The following is a 16,220-nucleotide window of genomic DNA, read 5'->3' as shown; positions in this document are numbered from 1 at the left end:
CAGTTGCTTTCTTATTCCGTCTAATACTGAGCACAATTATACAATTTGAGGTTTTTTTTTAAATGATGAACGATCTGGGAAAGTTCAACCCCAGGTGCTGCGCTGATGAAGCGCTGTGTGAAGTCCACAATGGCGACTTAGTTTTGCACTTTTTATGTGGTTTGGGTGTGATGTCGTCTGTGACGCATTTTTGCATACTTTGGAATTTTGTAATTTAGATTGTTTTAAGTCTATCTCTCACTCTCCCTCTCTCACTCGCTCTCAATATCACAGGGACACGGCTCTCGCCCTCATTACACTGTGTGTGAGCACTGACACCATTCATTCATATTAATTCTCGCTCTCGCAGCACATGATGCAAATCATGCGTGAGGATTGATTGGCTAAGACGATTGGCCCAGCGGTGGTGTCCTTCCAGCGCTATGGATTCTGCATCTACAACTACGATTGGCAAAAACCCGTGAATCAATTTCAGAATCGAATGGTGACCCTGAATTGTGAAAATTCAGCAGATTGTGGAGTGGGTTGGGGGGCAAATCGTTACACGGAAAGCACCCAACCGCAAAGCGTAGATTGATAACTAATTTCTTGTGTTTTAGTTTGTTGTCCATTCCATGCACTTCTGATTAGCACGGTTGGCTACGTACGGTGCGAAATAAGTTCAACATGCATACATCTCAGCCCCCCACTCAGGCTCACGCTACCCCAGCCCCCCACTCAGTCTCACGCTACCCCAGCCCCCCACCCAGTCTCACGCTACCCCAGCCCCCCATTCAGCCTCACGCTACCCCAGCCCCCCATTCAGCCTCACGCTACCCCAGCCTCCCACTCAGTCTCACGCTACCCCAGCCCCCCACCCAGTCTCACGGTACCCCAGCCCCCCACTCATTATCACGCTACCCCAGCCCCCCACTCAGGCTCACGCTACCCCAGCCCCCCACTCATTATCACGCTACCCCAGCCCCCCACCCAGTCTCACGCTACCCCAGCCCCCCATTCAGCCTCACGCTACCCCAGCCTCCCACTCAGTCTCACGCTACCCCAGCCCCCCACCCAGTCTCACGCTACCCCAGCCCCCCACTCATTATCACGCTACCCCAGCCCCCCCACTCAGGCTCACGCTACCCCAGCCCCCCACTCATTATCACGCTACCCCAGCCCCCCACTCAGGCTCACGCTACCCCAGCCCCCCACTCAGTCTCACGCTACCCCAGCCCCCCACTCAGTCTCACGCTACCCCAGCCCCCCACCCAGTCTCACGCTACCCCAGCCCCCCACTCAGTCTCACGCTACCCCAGCCTCCCACTCAGTCTCACGCTACCCCAGCCCCCCACTCAGCATCACGCTACCCCAGCCCCCCACTCAGCCTCACGCTACCCCAGCCCCCCACTCAGTCTCACGCTACCCCAGCCCCCCACTCAGCCTCACGCTACCCCAGCCCCCCACTCAGCCTCACGCTACCCCAGCCCCCCACTCAGTCTCACGCTACCCCAGCCCCCCACTCAGCCTCACGCTACCCCAGCCCCCCACTCAGCCTCACGCTACCCCAGCCCCCCACTCAGCCTCACGCTACCCCAGCCCCCCACTCAGTCTCACGCTACCCCAGCCTCCCACTCAGTCTCACGCTACCCCAGCCCCCCACTCAGTCTCACGCTACCCCAGCCCCCCACTCAGTCTCACGCTACCCCAGCCCCCCACCCAGCCTCACGCTACCCCAGCCCCCCACCCAGTCTCACGCTACCCCAGCCCCCCACTCAGTCTCACGCTACCCCAGCCCCCCACCCAGCCTCACGCTACCCCAGCCTCCCACTCAGTCTCACGCTACCCCAGCCCCCCACCCAGCCTCACGCTACCCCAGCCCCCCACCCAGCCTCACGCTACCCCAGCCCCCCACTCATTATCACGCTACCCCAGCCCCCCATTCAGTCTCACGCTACCCCAGCCCCCCACTCAGTCTCACGCTACCCCAGCCCCCCACCCAGTCTCACGCTACCCCAGCCCCCCACTCAGGCTCACGCTACCCCAGCCCCCCACTCATTATCACGCTACCCCAGCCCCCCACCCAGTCTCACGCTACCCCAGCCCCCCATTCAGCCTCACGCTACCCCAGCCTCCCACTCAGTCTCACGCTACCCCAGCCCCCCACCCAGTCTCACGCTACCCCAGCCCCCCACTCATTATCACGCTAACCCAGCCCCCCACTCAGGCTCACGCTACCCCAGCCCCCCACTCATTATCACGCTACCCCAGCCCCCCACTCAGGCTCACGCTACCCCAGCCCCCCACTCAGTCTCACGCTACCCCAGCCCCCCACTCAGGCTCACGCTACCCCAGCCCCCCACTCATTATCACGCTACCCCAGCCCCCCACCCAGTCTCACGCTACCCCAGCCCCCCATTCAGCCTCACGCTACCCCAGCCTCCCACTCAGTCTCACGCTACCCCAGCCCCCCACCCAGTCTCACGCTACCCCAGCCCCCCACTCATTATCACGCTACCCCAGCCCCCCACTCAGGCTCACGCTACCCCAGCCCCCCACTCATTATCACGCTACCCCAGCCCCCCACTCAGGCTCACGCTACCCCAGCCCCCCACTCAGTCTCACGCTACCCCAGCCCCCCACTCAGTCTCACGCTACCCCAGCCCCCCACCCAGTCTCACGCTACCCCAGCCCCCCACTCAGTCTCACGCTACCCCATCCTCCCACTCAGTCTCACGCTACCCCAGCCCCCCACTCAGCATCACGCTACCCCAGCCCCCCACTCAGCCTCACGCTACCCCAGCCCCCCACTCAGTCTCACGCTACCCCAGCCCCCCACTCAGTCTCACGCTACCCCAGCCCCCCACTCAGCCTCACGCTACCCCAGCCCCCCACTCAGCCTCACGCTACCCCAGCCCCCCACTCAGTCTCACGCTACCCCAGCCCCCCACTCAGCCTCACGCTACCCCAGCCCCCCACTCAGCCCCACGCTACCCCAGCCCCCCACTCAGTCTCACGCTACCCCAGCCTCCCACTCAGTCTCACGCTACCCCAGCCCCCCACTCAGTCTCACGCTACCCCAGCCCCCCACTCATTATCACGCTACCCCAGCCCCCCATTCAGTCTCACGCTACCCCAGCCCCCCACTCAGTCTCACGCTACCCCAGCCCCCCATTCAGTCTCACGCTACCCCAGCCCCCCACTCAGTCTCACGCTACCCCAGCCCCCCACTCAGTCTCACGCTACCCCAGCCCCCCACCCAGTCTCACGCTACCCCAGCCCCCCACCCAGTCTCACGCTACCCCAGCCCCCCACCCAGTCTCACGCTACCCCAGCCCCCCACCCAGCCTCACGCTACCCCAGCCCCCCACCCAGCCTCACGCTACCCCAGCCTCCCACTCAGTCTCACGCTACCCCAGCCCCCCACTCAGTCTCACGCTACCCCAGCCCCCCACCCAGTCTCACGCTACCCCAGCCCCCCACTCAGCCTCACGCTACCCCAGCCTCCCACTCAGTCTCACGCTACCCCAGCCCCCCACCCAGCCTCACGCTACCCCAGCCCCCCACTCATTATCACGCTACCCCAGCCCCCCACTCAGTCTCACGCTACCCCAGCCTCCCACTCAGTCTCACGCTACCCCAGCCCCCCACTCAGTCTCATGCTACCCCAGCCCCCCACTCAGTCTCACGCTACCCCAGCCTCCCACTCAGTCTCACGCTACCCCAGCCCCCCACCCAGCCTCACGCTACCCCAGCCTCCCACTCAGTCTCACGCTACCCCAGCCCCCCACCCAGTCTCACGCTACCCCAGCCCCCCACTCAGCCTCACACTACCCCAGCCCCCCACCCAGCCTCACGCTACCCCAGCCTCCCACTCAGTCTCACGCTACCCCAGCCCCCCACCCAGCCTCACGCTACCCCAGCCCCCCACTCATTATCACGCTACCCCAGCCCCCCACTCAGTCTCACGCTACCCCAGCCTCCCACTCAGTCTCACGCTACCCCAGCCCCCCACTCAGTCTCACGCTACCCCAGCCTCCCACTCAGTCTCACGCTACCCCAGCCCCCCACCCAGTCTCACGCTACCCCAGCCCCCCACCCAGCCTCACGCTACCCCAGCCTCCCACTCAGTCTCACGCTACCCCAGCCCCCCACCCAGCCTCACGCTACCCCAGCCTCCCACTCAGTCTCACGCCACCCCATCCCCCCACTCAGCCTCACGCTACCCCAGCCCTCCACAATGCACGAGGGGGGACACGCATGTGCCAAAGAAAGACGATGCCAGTCGACACATTAACACGACGCAAGTTCATTAAAATTTTCATTAGTTTTACGAAATCGGTTCCACGTCGAACATCAGCAGGGCCCTCCAGCGTCACGAACATTCACTTGAGCATGCTCGCGATGTTCTCTCGCAACCCCCGATAGCTGCAACAATGACAAGTGTCACAACGTCACGTACATTTCCATGACCCTTAGACGCCATGAATAACATCAACGATCACTTTCACTGCTTACAAGCACAACAGCTGTTCTGATTGCCGCCAGAGGGAACTTTCGCTCGTTCGATGTAGTGGGGACACACAGACGAACGTTCCGCTCCTCTTTTTTTTGCTTCTGTGGGAAATTGCCGTGGCCATTTAACGCGTTGTAGGCTTTCGCGAACAATATTATCCATAAGAGGTTTTTGGGTTAGATCGTGTAAATATTCATGTGTCGTTAAACCCGCCACCCCCCCAAGACAACCCAATTAGTAAGGTTTGTTACGTAGTTGCAATTAATGGCGAAACGTCGTACTCGAATTGTAAATGTTGTGGGTTTTCTCTCCAACACACTGGTTAGTGCTGTACTAGTAACGAATTGCCATGTTTTGTTCACGTGGCACTTTGTTGAGCCATAATTTGTTATAGCCAAGTCGCTTCCGAAAAAAGATCTATATAGCTCAGTGGTTAAACAAAAAAGTTTACAGTTTTTTTGTTTAGTTAAGTCGGGGCTGATGCTGATGCTGCTCTGCGTGTGAATCCCAGTTGTGTCATCTCCAGGTATTTTTTCAGCATTGCGATTTGGTGGCCAATATCAGTGACATTGTGTGTATGTGCGTGCCTACTGGACACCTGTGACACAGAGCTTTTCCATTACCGGATTCCTCCAGTATGAATAAACATTTAGAGGTTGTGTTCTGTTAGCGGTGGCAGAGCGATTAGCACGCAGTGCTACGAATCCAGTGACCCGAGTTCGATTCCCGGCCAATAACACCGGTGACAATTATCTGAACCAGTCCAGGGCCTCCCCTAGATCGACTCATCCTCAAATGCGTACTTGGTGCAGTGTGTAAACATCGACACTGGGGAGATAAAGGCGGCCGGGTGTGGTGCTGGCCACCCACCCCCTCATGTGCCGTGCCGGCCTTCATAGATGCTGCTCGCTATGAGCACTTTCCACAATAGTTAGCTATGGGGAGAACCTGCGAGGAAATTCATGCGTGAAGAAGCAGCTGGCATGCTCCATAAAGTACAAATGTTAATGGCCCACAAAAACGAAGGAAATGCCAGGCATTGTATTGTTCTCTAATAAGTATATAACAATTGAAAAGGACCACACAAAAATAAGTGTCGTCTGCATCGTTGTACACTGTTCGTTATTCATCGCACACACACCAACACACACGCATTCTCAGCATTTGTGAGTCGCAACCTGCACAGAAGATATTTGTAAGATAGCCTCGTACTTGGTCAAATACTCAAATTGTCCCAAACTTAAAATTCGTTTCTGTCTGAACACGTGTTGTTTGCCAGTGGAGAAAATGACAAACGTGTACTCCGATACACGATGGGATTGCATGTCACACATTTGAAGGCGTGGGCTATCATCGTGGGGGCATTGAACCACACGCAGACGTCGTCCACAGGATACGGTGTCCAAGTCTGGGAATGGAAGCCTGGGAAACCCTTCACGAGACAGCACCAGGCCAACCGCGCGCAGAGGTAGCGCGAGGGACAGCGCGCTGGCGGCTTCTCCTGGGCACGCTTCACCGGGATGGGGGGGGGGGGCATAAACCAGCACGCCCACGCTCGACGTCTGTTTGACGTCTCCAGCAGCGGGAACTCCTTCCCCTGCAGAGCGATGACCCGGAGCCGCTGCTGCGTGTCACGGCACGCAGCAGCGGTGCTCGTCTCAGCGTCACAGCGCCGGGAAGCTCCCGCGGTTGGTTGGGGGATAGTGATGAGGGTCACCGGTAGCGCCCTCACTGCTCGCTACACGACCGCTCCCCACAGTGTTGAACTGGGGGGATCGGTAGTGTAGTGGTTAGCACGCTGCGCTACGAACCCAGAGACCCGAGTAAGATTCCCGCTCGCGGCCAACACCAGTGACGATTATCTGAACCGGTCTTGGGCCTCCCCTAGGTCGACTCGGCCTCAAACGAGGACGTGGTGTGGTGTGTAAACATTGCCACTGGGGAGACAAAGGCAGCCGGGTGTGCCGGCCTTCATAGGTGCTCGCTAACACCACTTGCCCCTACAGTGTGTTCAGGCTATATGGTGAATATTGTTTTGCGTGTTGAACGTCTTTTGCACCGGACGTAGTCAACCGTGCTAATCGGAGGTTAGTGGGAAGGACAACAAACTAAACACAAAAAGCCAGTTCTAAAGAAATTAGTTTTCAATTTAGATTTAAAAGTGTGTAGCTCTAAGTAGCTTACGAATATCGGCAGGAAGAGCGTTCCAGACGGCGACAGGAGAGCATCTGAAAGCGTGGGATGCAGTGACCGTCTTTGACCTGTAGCGGATCTGCAACACCAATGCGTGAGCAGGAGAGACCATGTGCAATTTTAACCCCTTTCCAGTTTCGATGACGTACGTGTGCAATAACTTTATCAGTACAGTATGTCGTCGGGTCGGTAGACGTACCACCAGCTATCGTAGAGTGGCTACGGTTCTCCGTGGTGAGTAACGACGTCTTTAAAAAATAAAATTAACGCTCCGAGATTCAGTGGTGAACGGCCACCCACCCTGCAACTTTGCAGTGCGTCTCGGAAACGGAAAGAGAGAGTGGATTCAGCTCGGGCTCCTCTCGAGGTTACGACAACCGAGGCTATAAAAAATATTTTTTTTTTCCCGGAAGGCCCAACAATGTTTTTGCTAAAAGCACCTCCCCCTCCCCCTCCCCTCCCCCGCTGGGTGCACACAGCGTGGACAAAAATTCAAACCGGTGCCGTCAAGAGCCCCCCCCCCGCCCCAATGAGAAACTCCGCTGGCTCCCGGGTGGCAAAGCCAGCGGCGGTGTGTCACAGGTGGACCGCGAACGACCAACATTTATTATCGCCACGCCGAACCCGAACTCGCACGCAGCAGCCTTGCAGCGTGAGTTCGGACCAAACTGATGGTGCAAGAGCACTCTCGGGAGCAGCTGTGCTCATGAGGAGCCACGGCCACTTCACTCTCCCACTTGTTTAAATTAAAACAAACACATTTCTCATTTTACGCGTCATATTGTCTCTCTTTTTTTTCCGCAGCGACCTGAATATCACAAATGGTAGCTCAGTCAAGTTGGCTTATCGTCGTCATCATCATGTGGAAAAGTTATGGCAGCAGCCAAATTCTCGCGAGCACGCAACATTGATTTCCAAATGTGGAGGGGGGAAAACCCGGAGGAGCTAGAGAAAAATCCACGCGACCACGGGGGAGAGAGACATGCAAACTCCAAATATACAGCAGCAGGCGGCAGGGTTGGGATCGAACCCACGACCTCCTGTATGCCAGGCGAGGTAGTTAACATCTCCTAGGCACCGTGATGATGATGAGAGAGACACGCAAACTCCAAATATACAGCAGCAGGCGTCAGGGTTGGGATCGAACCCACGACCTCCTGTATACCAGGAGAAGTAGTTAACATCTCGCCACCGTGACGCCCCTCGTTTTGTTGATTAGCACGGTTGGCTACGTACGGTGCGAAAGAGATTCCACATACAAACGTACAACATACATCCAACAAACATTCGTGCGACGTTTTTTTTGGGCACGCCTGATCTAAATACATTATCTGTAAATAATAGAAGCATTTGTCTGTGGCAAGCACTAGAAGGTCACGCTCATTACACACAGTGCTTTCCACGAATGAACCACAATACCCTGATGATCTTGTCAAGGAGCTATAAGCAATCGTCACGCAAACTCCGGTCATCCTCGCAGCATCAGCAGCAGCGGCTTTTGGCTGGCCATCGAACAAAGACGGCGACTGCATCGCGCCGCTCTTTCAGATGCACTTCCTGCGGTCGTCTGGAATGTTCTTTCTGCCGATATTCGGAAGCCACTGGGAGCTATGTGCTTTTTAAATCCTTTATATTAAATTCGCTTGCTTGCGTGCTTGTTTGCTTGCTTACGACCGTGCAAACCTTTCGGTCGTTTTTTAACCCACTTCCCGTTATCCAATCGAGCTGACATTTTGCACAGACTCGTTGTGCGAGACAATTAATTTTCGTGAAAAAAAAATTCCAAAATTTTACACTGTTTAGGGAAAACTAATTAAATATTTAATTACCAATTGTTTAATACTGCAGACAATCATCTGACCCATAGGTGGCAGCCATCTCAAGCCAGAGGACGAGAGGACTCTAGCCGTCACGCATATAAAGGATTTAGAGTGAAAAACTTTGTTTTTACGGGTTATACTTATTAATCATCTAAATTGACAAATTCATTTATTTAAAACTGCTTTTTGTGTTTAGTTTGTTGTCCTTCCCTCGCACCTCCGATTAGCACGGTTAACTACGTACGGTGTTAAAGAGGTTCAACATGCATGCGTACAAACAATCATTCACAGTGCCTTGGGAAACGTCTCCTTTGACTGACAACGATGATCCCGACACGGTGCCGGAATGCTCTTTCGACCTCACGAGACTCCCTCGCGGTTCCTTTTGTCTCCGGTGAGATCGCGTCCGGGCGAAACAAACCCAGCACAAACGTTTGACTCGGGGAACGTGGGGTGTACGTGGGGTTTACGTGGGGGTACGTGGGAGTACGTCGGGGTACAGGGGAACGTGGGGGTATGCAGGCAGAGGGGGGGGGGGGTGAGACAACGTACAGCGCAAGTCCCAACAAAAACCCCCCGTAGGTTCGCAAAAAAAAACATGACAAGACGCAACAACTGCGTTGTAATTCCTAAGCTAATTAGGTGACGAGTTATGCTGCTTGCTTGGTCAATTATTTAATTGACTAACAAGAAAATACCTGATTCATAGTGAGTCCGAGACCCAATTAGCTCTATTTAATTAATCGCGGAGGTTAACCGCAACGCAATTGTTTTGCACGACTTGTTGCGTTGTAAATTAAGCATCGATTTGGGCCTGGCCAATTATACGTGCGGTACTTATTGTAAGCGACGGGCAAAGGTTAGCAGGTGCATGCGACAGTCACAGCAAGCACTGAGCCAGCCAGCCAGGAGGCCGGCCAGCCAGCCAGGAGGCCGGCCAGCCAGAGGCCGGCCAGCCAGCCAGGAGGCCGGCCAGCCAGCCAGGAGGCCGGCCAGCCAGCCAGGAGGCCGGCCAGCCAGCCAGGAGGCCGGCCAGCCAGCCAGGAGGCCGGCCAGCCAGCCAGGAGGCCGGCCAGCCAGCCAGGAGGCCGGCCAGCCAGCCAGGAGGCCGGCCAGCCAGGAGGCCGGCCAGCCAGGAGGCCGGCCAGCCAGAAGGTCGGCCAGCCAGAAGGCCGGCCAGCCAGGAGGCCAGCGTCTCGTGAACATTGCAGTGGCAATTAGAGAGGCCCCGGTGCCCCGACAGGAGAAGAGCCCTGTGCTGCACTCAGCGCGCACACAGAGAGCAGCGACGCCGCTGTTGGACGGAGCTCGGCCCTTTGTGCAGGAACCCATCGGCGTCGCCTTCACGCGGCTCGTAGGAGCTCCTCCTCGTGTTGGGGCCACCGTCACAATGAATGTGATCGATTCGCGGAACAGGAGCAAGTGACACACGCACACTCTGGCACGCCCCAAACAGTGGCGCAACCCAATGACAGATCCCAAACAGTGGCGCGTCCCAAACACCGGCGCATCCCAACACGGGCACAGAACCTTGCGTGGTGTTGAAGAAGGGACACCAGCGGCAGGCACTCCGCGTGTTCCTGTGCTGCGTTTCCAATGAACACGAAAAATCTCTTTGCGGTGCAATGCTCGTCACGCCCCGAGTGTACATAGCAGCAGCAGGCGAGCCGACCATTCGCGCTGACGTAAGTTCAAATCCAGGTTACATTGCGGTAAAGTCAACCTGTCATAGGTCTTAATAGGCCTAACCGCGTGAGGCTGATATCTCTCTGCTGTCGGTTCCCAGGGCTCATGTCCTCTCTGCTGGAGTGAGAGCTGTTGCAGCCAATTGAATCGTAAACGACCCGACTACAGGAGGATGAGGATCAACACTCTTCGAGGCAACTTCATTGACAAGCACATCTCACACACGCAACATTAACGATACATACAACAACACAAATAACCCGACAGAAGACACACAGCACATTTGCTGGGTTGTTTTTATCACAGTTGCTGAGCGTAGGCCCAAATGCCCAACAACAAACAGAACTATCTACCACACAGTCAGACTGTCGTCTACCACACAATCAGGCTGTCGTCTACCACACATTCAGACTGTCGTCTACCACACATTCAGACTGTCCTCTACCACAGTCAGACTGTCGTCTACCACGCAGTCAGACTGTCGTCTATCACGCAGTCAGACTGTCGTCTATCACGCAGTCAGACTGTCGTCTACCACACAGTCAGACTGTCGTCTACCACAGTCAGACTGTCGTCTACCACACAGTCAGGCTGTCGTCTACCACACAGTCAGGCTGTCGTCTACCACACAATCAGACTGTCGTCTATCACGCAGTCAGACTGTCGTCTACTACACATTCAGACTGTCCTCTACCACAGTCAGACTGTCGTCTACCACGCAGTCAGACTGTCGTCTATCACGCAGTCAGACTGTCGTCTACCACACATTCAGACTGTCCTCTACCACAGTCAGACTGTCGTCTACCACGCAGTCAGACTGTCGTCTATCACGCAGTCAGACTGTCGTCTACCACGCAGTCAGGCTGTCGTCTATCACGCAGTCAGACTGTCGTCTACCACACAGTCAGACTGTCGTCTACCACAGCCAGACTGTCGTCTATCACACAGTCAGACTGTCGTCTATCACGCAGTCAGACTGTCGTCTACCACAGTCAGACTGTCGTCTACCACGCAGTCAGACTGTCGTCTACCACAGTCAGACTGTCGTCTATCACACAGTCAGACTGACGTCTACCACGCAGTCAGACTGTCGTCTACCACAGTCAAACTGTCGTCTATCACAGTCAGACTGTCGTCTATCACACAGTCAGACTGTCGTCTACCACGCAGTCAGACTGTCGTCTACCACGCAGTCAGACTGTCGTCTATCACGCAGTCAGACTGTCGTCTACCACGCAGTCAGACTGTCGTCTACCACGCAGTCAGACTGTCGTCTACCACAGTCAAACTGTCGTCTATCACAGTCAGACTGTCGTCTACCACGCAGTCAGACTGTCGTCTACCACAGTCAGACTGTCGTCTACCACGCAGTCAGACTGTCGTCTACCACGCAGTCAGACTGTCGTCTACCACAGTCAGACTGTCGTCTATCACACAGTCAGACTGTCGTCTACCACGCAGTCAGACTGTCGTCTACCACGCAGTCAGACTGTCGTCTACCACACAGTCAGACTGTCGTCTATCACACAGTCAGACTGTCGTCTATCACAGTCAGACTGTCGTCTACCACGCAGTCAGACTGTCATCTACCGCACAGTCAGACTGTCGTCTATCGCACAGTCAGACTGTCGTCTACCACAGTCAGACTGTCGTCTATCGCACAGTCAGACTGTCGTCTATCGCACAGTCAGACTGTCGTCTACCACGCAGTCAGACTGTCATCTACCACGCAGTCAGACTGTCGTCTACCACACATTCAGACTGTCGTCTATCGCACAGTCAGACTGTCGTCTACCACAGTCAGACTGTCGTCTACCACAGTCAGACTGTCGTCTATCACACAGTCAGACTGTCGTCTACCACACATTCAGACTGTCGTCTACCACAGTCAGACTTTCGTCTACCACGCATTTAGACTGTTGTCTACCACGCAGTCAGACTGTCGTCTACCACACAGTCAGACTGTCGTCTACCACACATTCAGACTGTCGTCTATCGCACAGTCAGACTGTCGTCTACCACAGTCAGACTGTCGTCTACCACACAGTCAGACTGTCGTCTACCACAGTCAGACTGTCGTCTACCACACATTCAGACTGTCGTCTACCACACATTCAGACTGTCGTCTACCACAGTCAGACTTTCGTCTACCACGCATTTAGACTGTTGTCTACCACGCAGTCAGACTGTCGTCTACCACACAGTCAGACTGTCGTCTACCACGCAGTATGTATTTACGCGTGTACTTTCAACTTATTGCGCTCCGTAAGCCACCGTGCGTGATGGGGTCGCGTCCCCCCTCCAACTCGGGAGCGCTGCGTGGCTGCCGCACCGACCGCGATTCTGGGGTCGCGAGGGGTCGCGAGGGGTCTCTTACCTGCTCCTGGCCCTGGAAGCAGATGCGGCACAGCGGTGAGTGGCTGCTGCTGTCGCTGCTGCTGAGCGAGCACGTGTCGGCCGCGTGCTGCGTCTTGCCAGCTCCACCGCCACCGCCGCCGCCAGCACCACCAGCACCACCACCAGCTCCACTCGCTCCACCGCATTTCTTTGCGCCGAGCTGCTCCGAGGAGGGGGTGCTGGGGAACGAAGCCGCCCACTCGTTCTGGCAGCCCGCGCAAGCCACCATCGCCGGCGCATCGCGGTGGTGGTGGTGATGTCCGCCGCCTGTCCCCCCTCCTCCTCCGCCGCCGCTGACGACGTGGCGATGCCTCCTCTTGTTATGCGCAGTGGGTAGGGGCACACCGAGTTGGCGCTGCGGGCACTTCCCGGGAGGAGGGTCGATGCTGCTGCTGCCACCGCCACCGCCACCGCTCATGTTGGCCGCCGCGAGGTGCGTCGCGAGCAGAAGGACCATGCCGTTCGCTTGTCGCCTCGCCCGCATCGATACTCGCCTCGACGCGAAGCACATGTGGCCGGCCCGGAGCCCGCTCTTCGGAATTGAGTTATCCGTGGCAAAGCCACGAGAGAGAGAGAGGCGGGTTGGATTGGGTGGTGGGGGGGTGAGAGGGGGGCCCACCTCAACCGCAGTCCATGGCCACGGGATGCCGAGGGGCAAAGGCAGCTGGCGTTTCCCACTTTTATAGCGCGGCTACCACCGCCACCACCGCCTCAACGACCGACATCGGGATGAATGACGATGATTACGATGCAATTACGTACGCCGGCCCAATTCTATTGAGCACGAAGCCATCGAGGTTTAAATAGCGCAGTGGCGGACGTAAAAATGTAAGTCACACACACGAAACACATCGCTGCAAATAAAAACCCGGACAATTCTAAGAACAAAAAAAGATAACTTTGCTACCGAAATAGTGCTAATGCCCGTGCAGCATGTAGGGTCAACCGTTGCACTCGGAGAGAAAAAAAACTGTGAAATATACAAAACACACACTCTCTCGTAGACACACAAAGACCCCCCGTATAGCCTGTAACAGACTGTTGGGGCAAGTGCTGTTAGCGAGAACCTATGAAGGCTGGCACAGCACACGAGGGGGTGGGTGGCCAACCCTACGCCCGGCCGCCTTTGTCTTCCTAGTGGCTGAGTCGATCTAGGGGAGGCTCAGGACCGATTCAGATAATCGTCACTGGCGTTGGCCGTGAGCGGGAACCGAACCCCGGGTCGCCAGGTTCGTAGCGCAGCGTGATAACTACTACACTACCGCTCCCTCCAATAGAAACACACACACTCTCATAGACACACACACACTCTCATAGAGACCCTAACACTCTCATAGACACACACACACACACTCATAGACACACAACAACCGTCAGTCGACCCATGACACCTGGGTCTGCCCTGTGACCTGCCAGCGGGTGTTCGACACTTCACGTGGCTTTAACGTGCACATCGCCTGGCACAAGCGCCGTGGTGACGTCACCGCCACTGGGTGGCGAATGGCGGTTGTTAGACACACACACTCTAATAGACATACACACACTCTCATAGACACACACACGTGCTTTCATAGACACACACACACACACTCATAGACACACACACTCTCATAGACACACACTCTCATAGATACAAACACGCTCTCATAGACATACACTCTCATAGACATATACACACACTCTCTCATAGACACACACACTCTCGTATTCGCAGTACGTTGTACGGCGAGCGCAGGCAGCAGTAGCGCCTGAATTATTGAAATAGCAAAGCGTGGCCAAAAACAACACAGGGAGAGGTCCGGGCGGGACGCACTCCCCAGGAACACACACACACAGTGCGCACACACACACCGTGCACACACACACCGTGCACACACACACACCTTATACACGCTGCGGCCCCTTCTGTCGTGAGGCTGATGATGCTACTAACGATGCTACTGATGGTGCTACTGATACCGACGATGCTGCTACTGATGCTGCTGTTACTGATGCTGCTGATGTTGCTGCTGCTCCTAAATATGACGATGCTACTGACGATGCTACTGATGGCGCTGCTGAGATTGATGATGCTGCTGATGTGTTCTGCTCCTGTGGCGACTAATAACGATGACTGACGATGCTGCTGGTGCTAGAGATGATGATATGCTGTTGCGACTGACGGTGCTTCTGATGTTGATATTGCTGCTACTGCTGCGACTAATGATGCTGCTCCTGATTATGCTCCTGCTGATGTCGCTACTCCTGCTGCCACGAATGATGAGGATGCTGTGGCTGCTGCTCCGGATGATGGTGATGTTGCTGCTGCGCACACGCGGAGAACAGTGGCTCAGTGCGGGTACAAATCCGCTAAATCCCTACCGCCACTGCTGCTGCTGCAGCTGCTGCGCTCCAAGCACCATGCCCGAGCTTAAGCGAGTCTCAATCTCCTACCGCATATTCCAAAACCACGGCCCATGGACTGTATCGGTGCGATCCACCACGCGGCAGTCGCGGCAGTCCACAGCCACTGCAGTCAGCGGGCGACCGACAGCGGACGAAAGCGAAATCTAATCCGGATGACGAATCAATGTAGTCGTAGAGAAGTGCAGACTCGGAACCACCACGGCCACCAGCCGGCTGGTACCGCGCGCACAGCACGAGGGGCTGCTACACGCGCGCAATCTCAAACAGCTCCTCGTCTGGCCGGCCGGGGCGAGGAGCGCGCACGACACGAGGAGTCGTGCTCGTGTCTCGGGCGGGCGTGCGGCCACCCCGCACCGCTACCACGCGCCGCCACAACGACACAACAACAGCAGCAGCACGGCAGCGGGGGAGGCAGAGTTGGCCACGGTGACGGTGCCGCTGCTGCCAATGAGCAATAGCGCCCTATCGGGTCTGCCGCCGCGGGAGATAGAGGCGACTCTGTTTCCCGGTCTTGACATCAGCAGCAGCGAGCGCCGCTCCTCTTGATCCTGCTGCTCCTGCTCGGCTCACGCGCACAGCGCCGTCTGTCTCGAGCTCGCGCCCCTGAGATGTTCTTCCGGTTTACAGGTTTCGAGAGGGGAGCGCAAGCCAGCACAGCTCGAATTGGGCAGTGGGGTGTGTGCGGTGCGTGGGGACGGGATTGTGATTGGGGTGTGTGCGGTGTGTGGGGAGTGGAGTGTGATTGGGGTGTGTGTGGTGTGTGGGGAGTGGAGTGTGATTGGGCTGTGTGCGGTGTGTGGGGAGTGAAGTGTGATTGGGCTGTGTGTGGTGTGTGGGGAGTGGAGTGTAATTGGGGTGTGGGGAGTGGAGTGTGATTGGGGTGTGTGTGGTGTGTGGGGACGGGAGTGTGATTGGGGTGTGTTGCGGTGTGTGGGGAGTGGAGTGTGATTTGGGTGTGTTGTGTGTGGTGTGTGGGGAGTGGAGTGTGATTGGGGGTGTTTCGTGTGTGGGGAGGGTAGTGTGATTGGGGTTTGTGTGGTGTTTGGGGAGTGGAGTGTGATTGGGGTGTGTTGTGGTGTGTGGGAAGTGGAGTGTGATTGGGGTTTGTGTGGTGTGTGGGGAGTGGAGTGTGATTGGGGTGTGTTGTGGTGTGTGGGGAGTGGAGTGTGATTGGGGTGTGTGCGGTGTGTGGGGAGGGGAGTGTGATTGGGGTGTGTGCGGTG

The 16,220-nt window shown here is 56.5% G+C and overlaps 1 protein-coding gene across 1 annotated transcript in view; it reads right to left on the bottom strand.

Moving 5' to 3' along the window:
- The window catches only part of LOC133358313 (E3 ubiquitin-protein ligase MARCHF11-like), a 207,084-nt gene extending 191,560 nt beyond the window's left edge, over positions 1–15,524 (bottom strand). Inside the window, exon 1 of the mRNA XM_061576567.1 lies at positions 12,572–15,524. Within this exon, the coding sequence (XP_061432551.1) occupies positions 12,572–13,102 (531 nt within the window). The 5' untranslated portion in view covers positions 13,103–15,524. The remainder of the gene's footprint in view (positions 1–12,571) is intronic.
- Positions 15,525–16,220: the final 696 nt, after the last annotated feature.

Source organism: Lethenteron reissneri, chromosome 61 (genome assembly GCF_015708825.2).
Source record: "Lethenteron reissneri isolate LAM-NWPU_2019-01 chromosome 61, ASM1570882v1, whole genome shotgun sequence".
Lineage (NCBI taxonomy): Eukaryota > Metazoa > Chordata > Hyperoartia > Petromyzontiformes > Petromyzontidae > Lethenteron > Lethenteron reissneri.
This window is presented reverse-complemented; position numbering and strand designations above follow the sequence as displayed.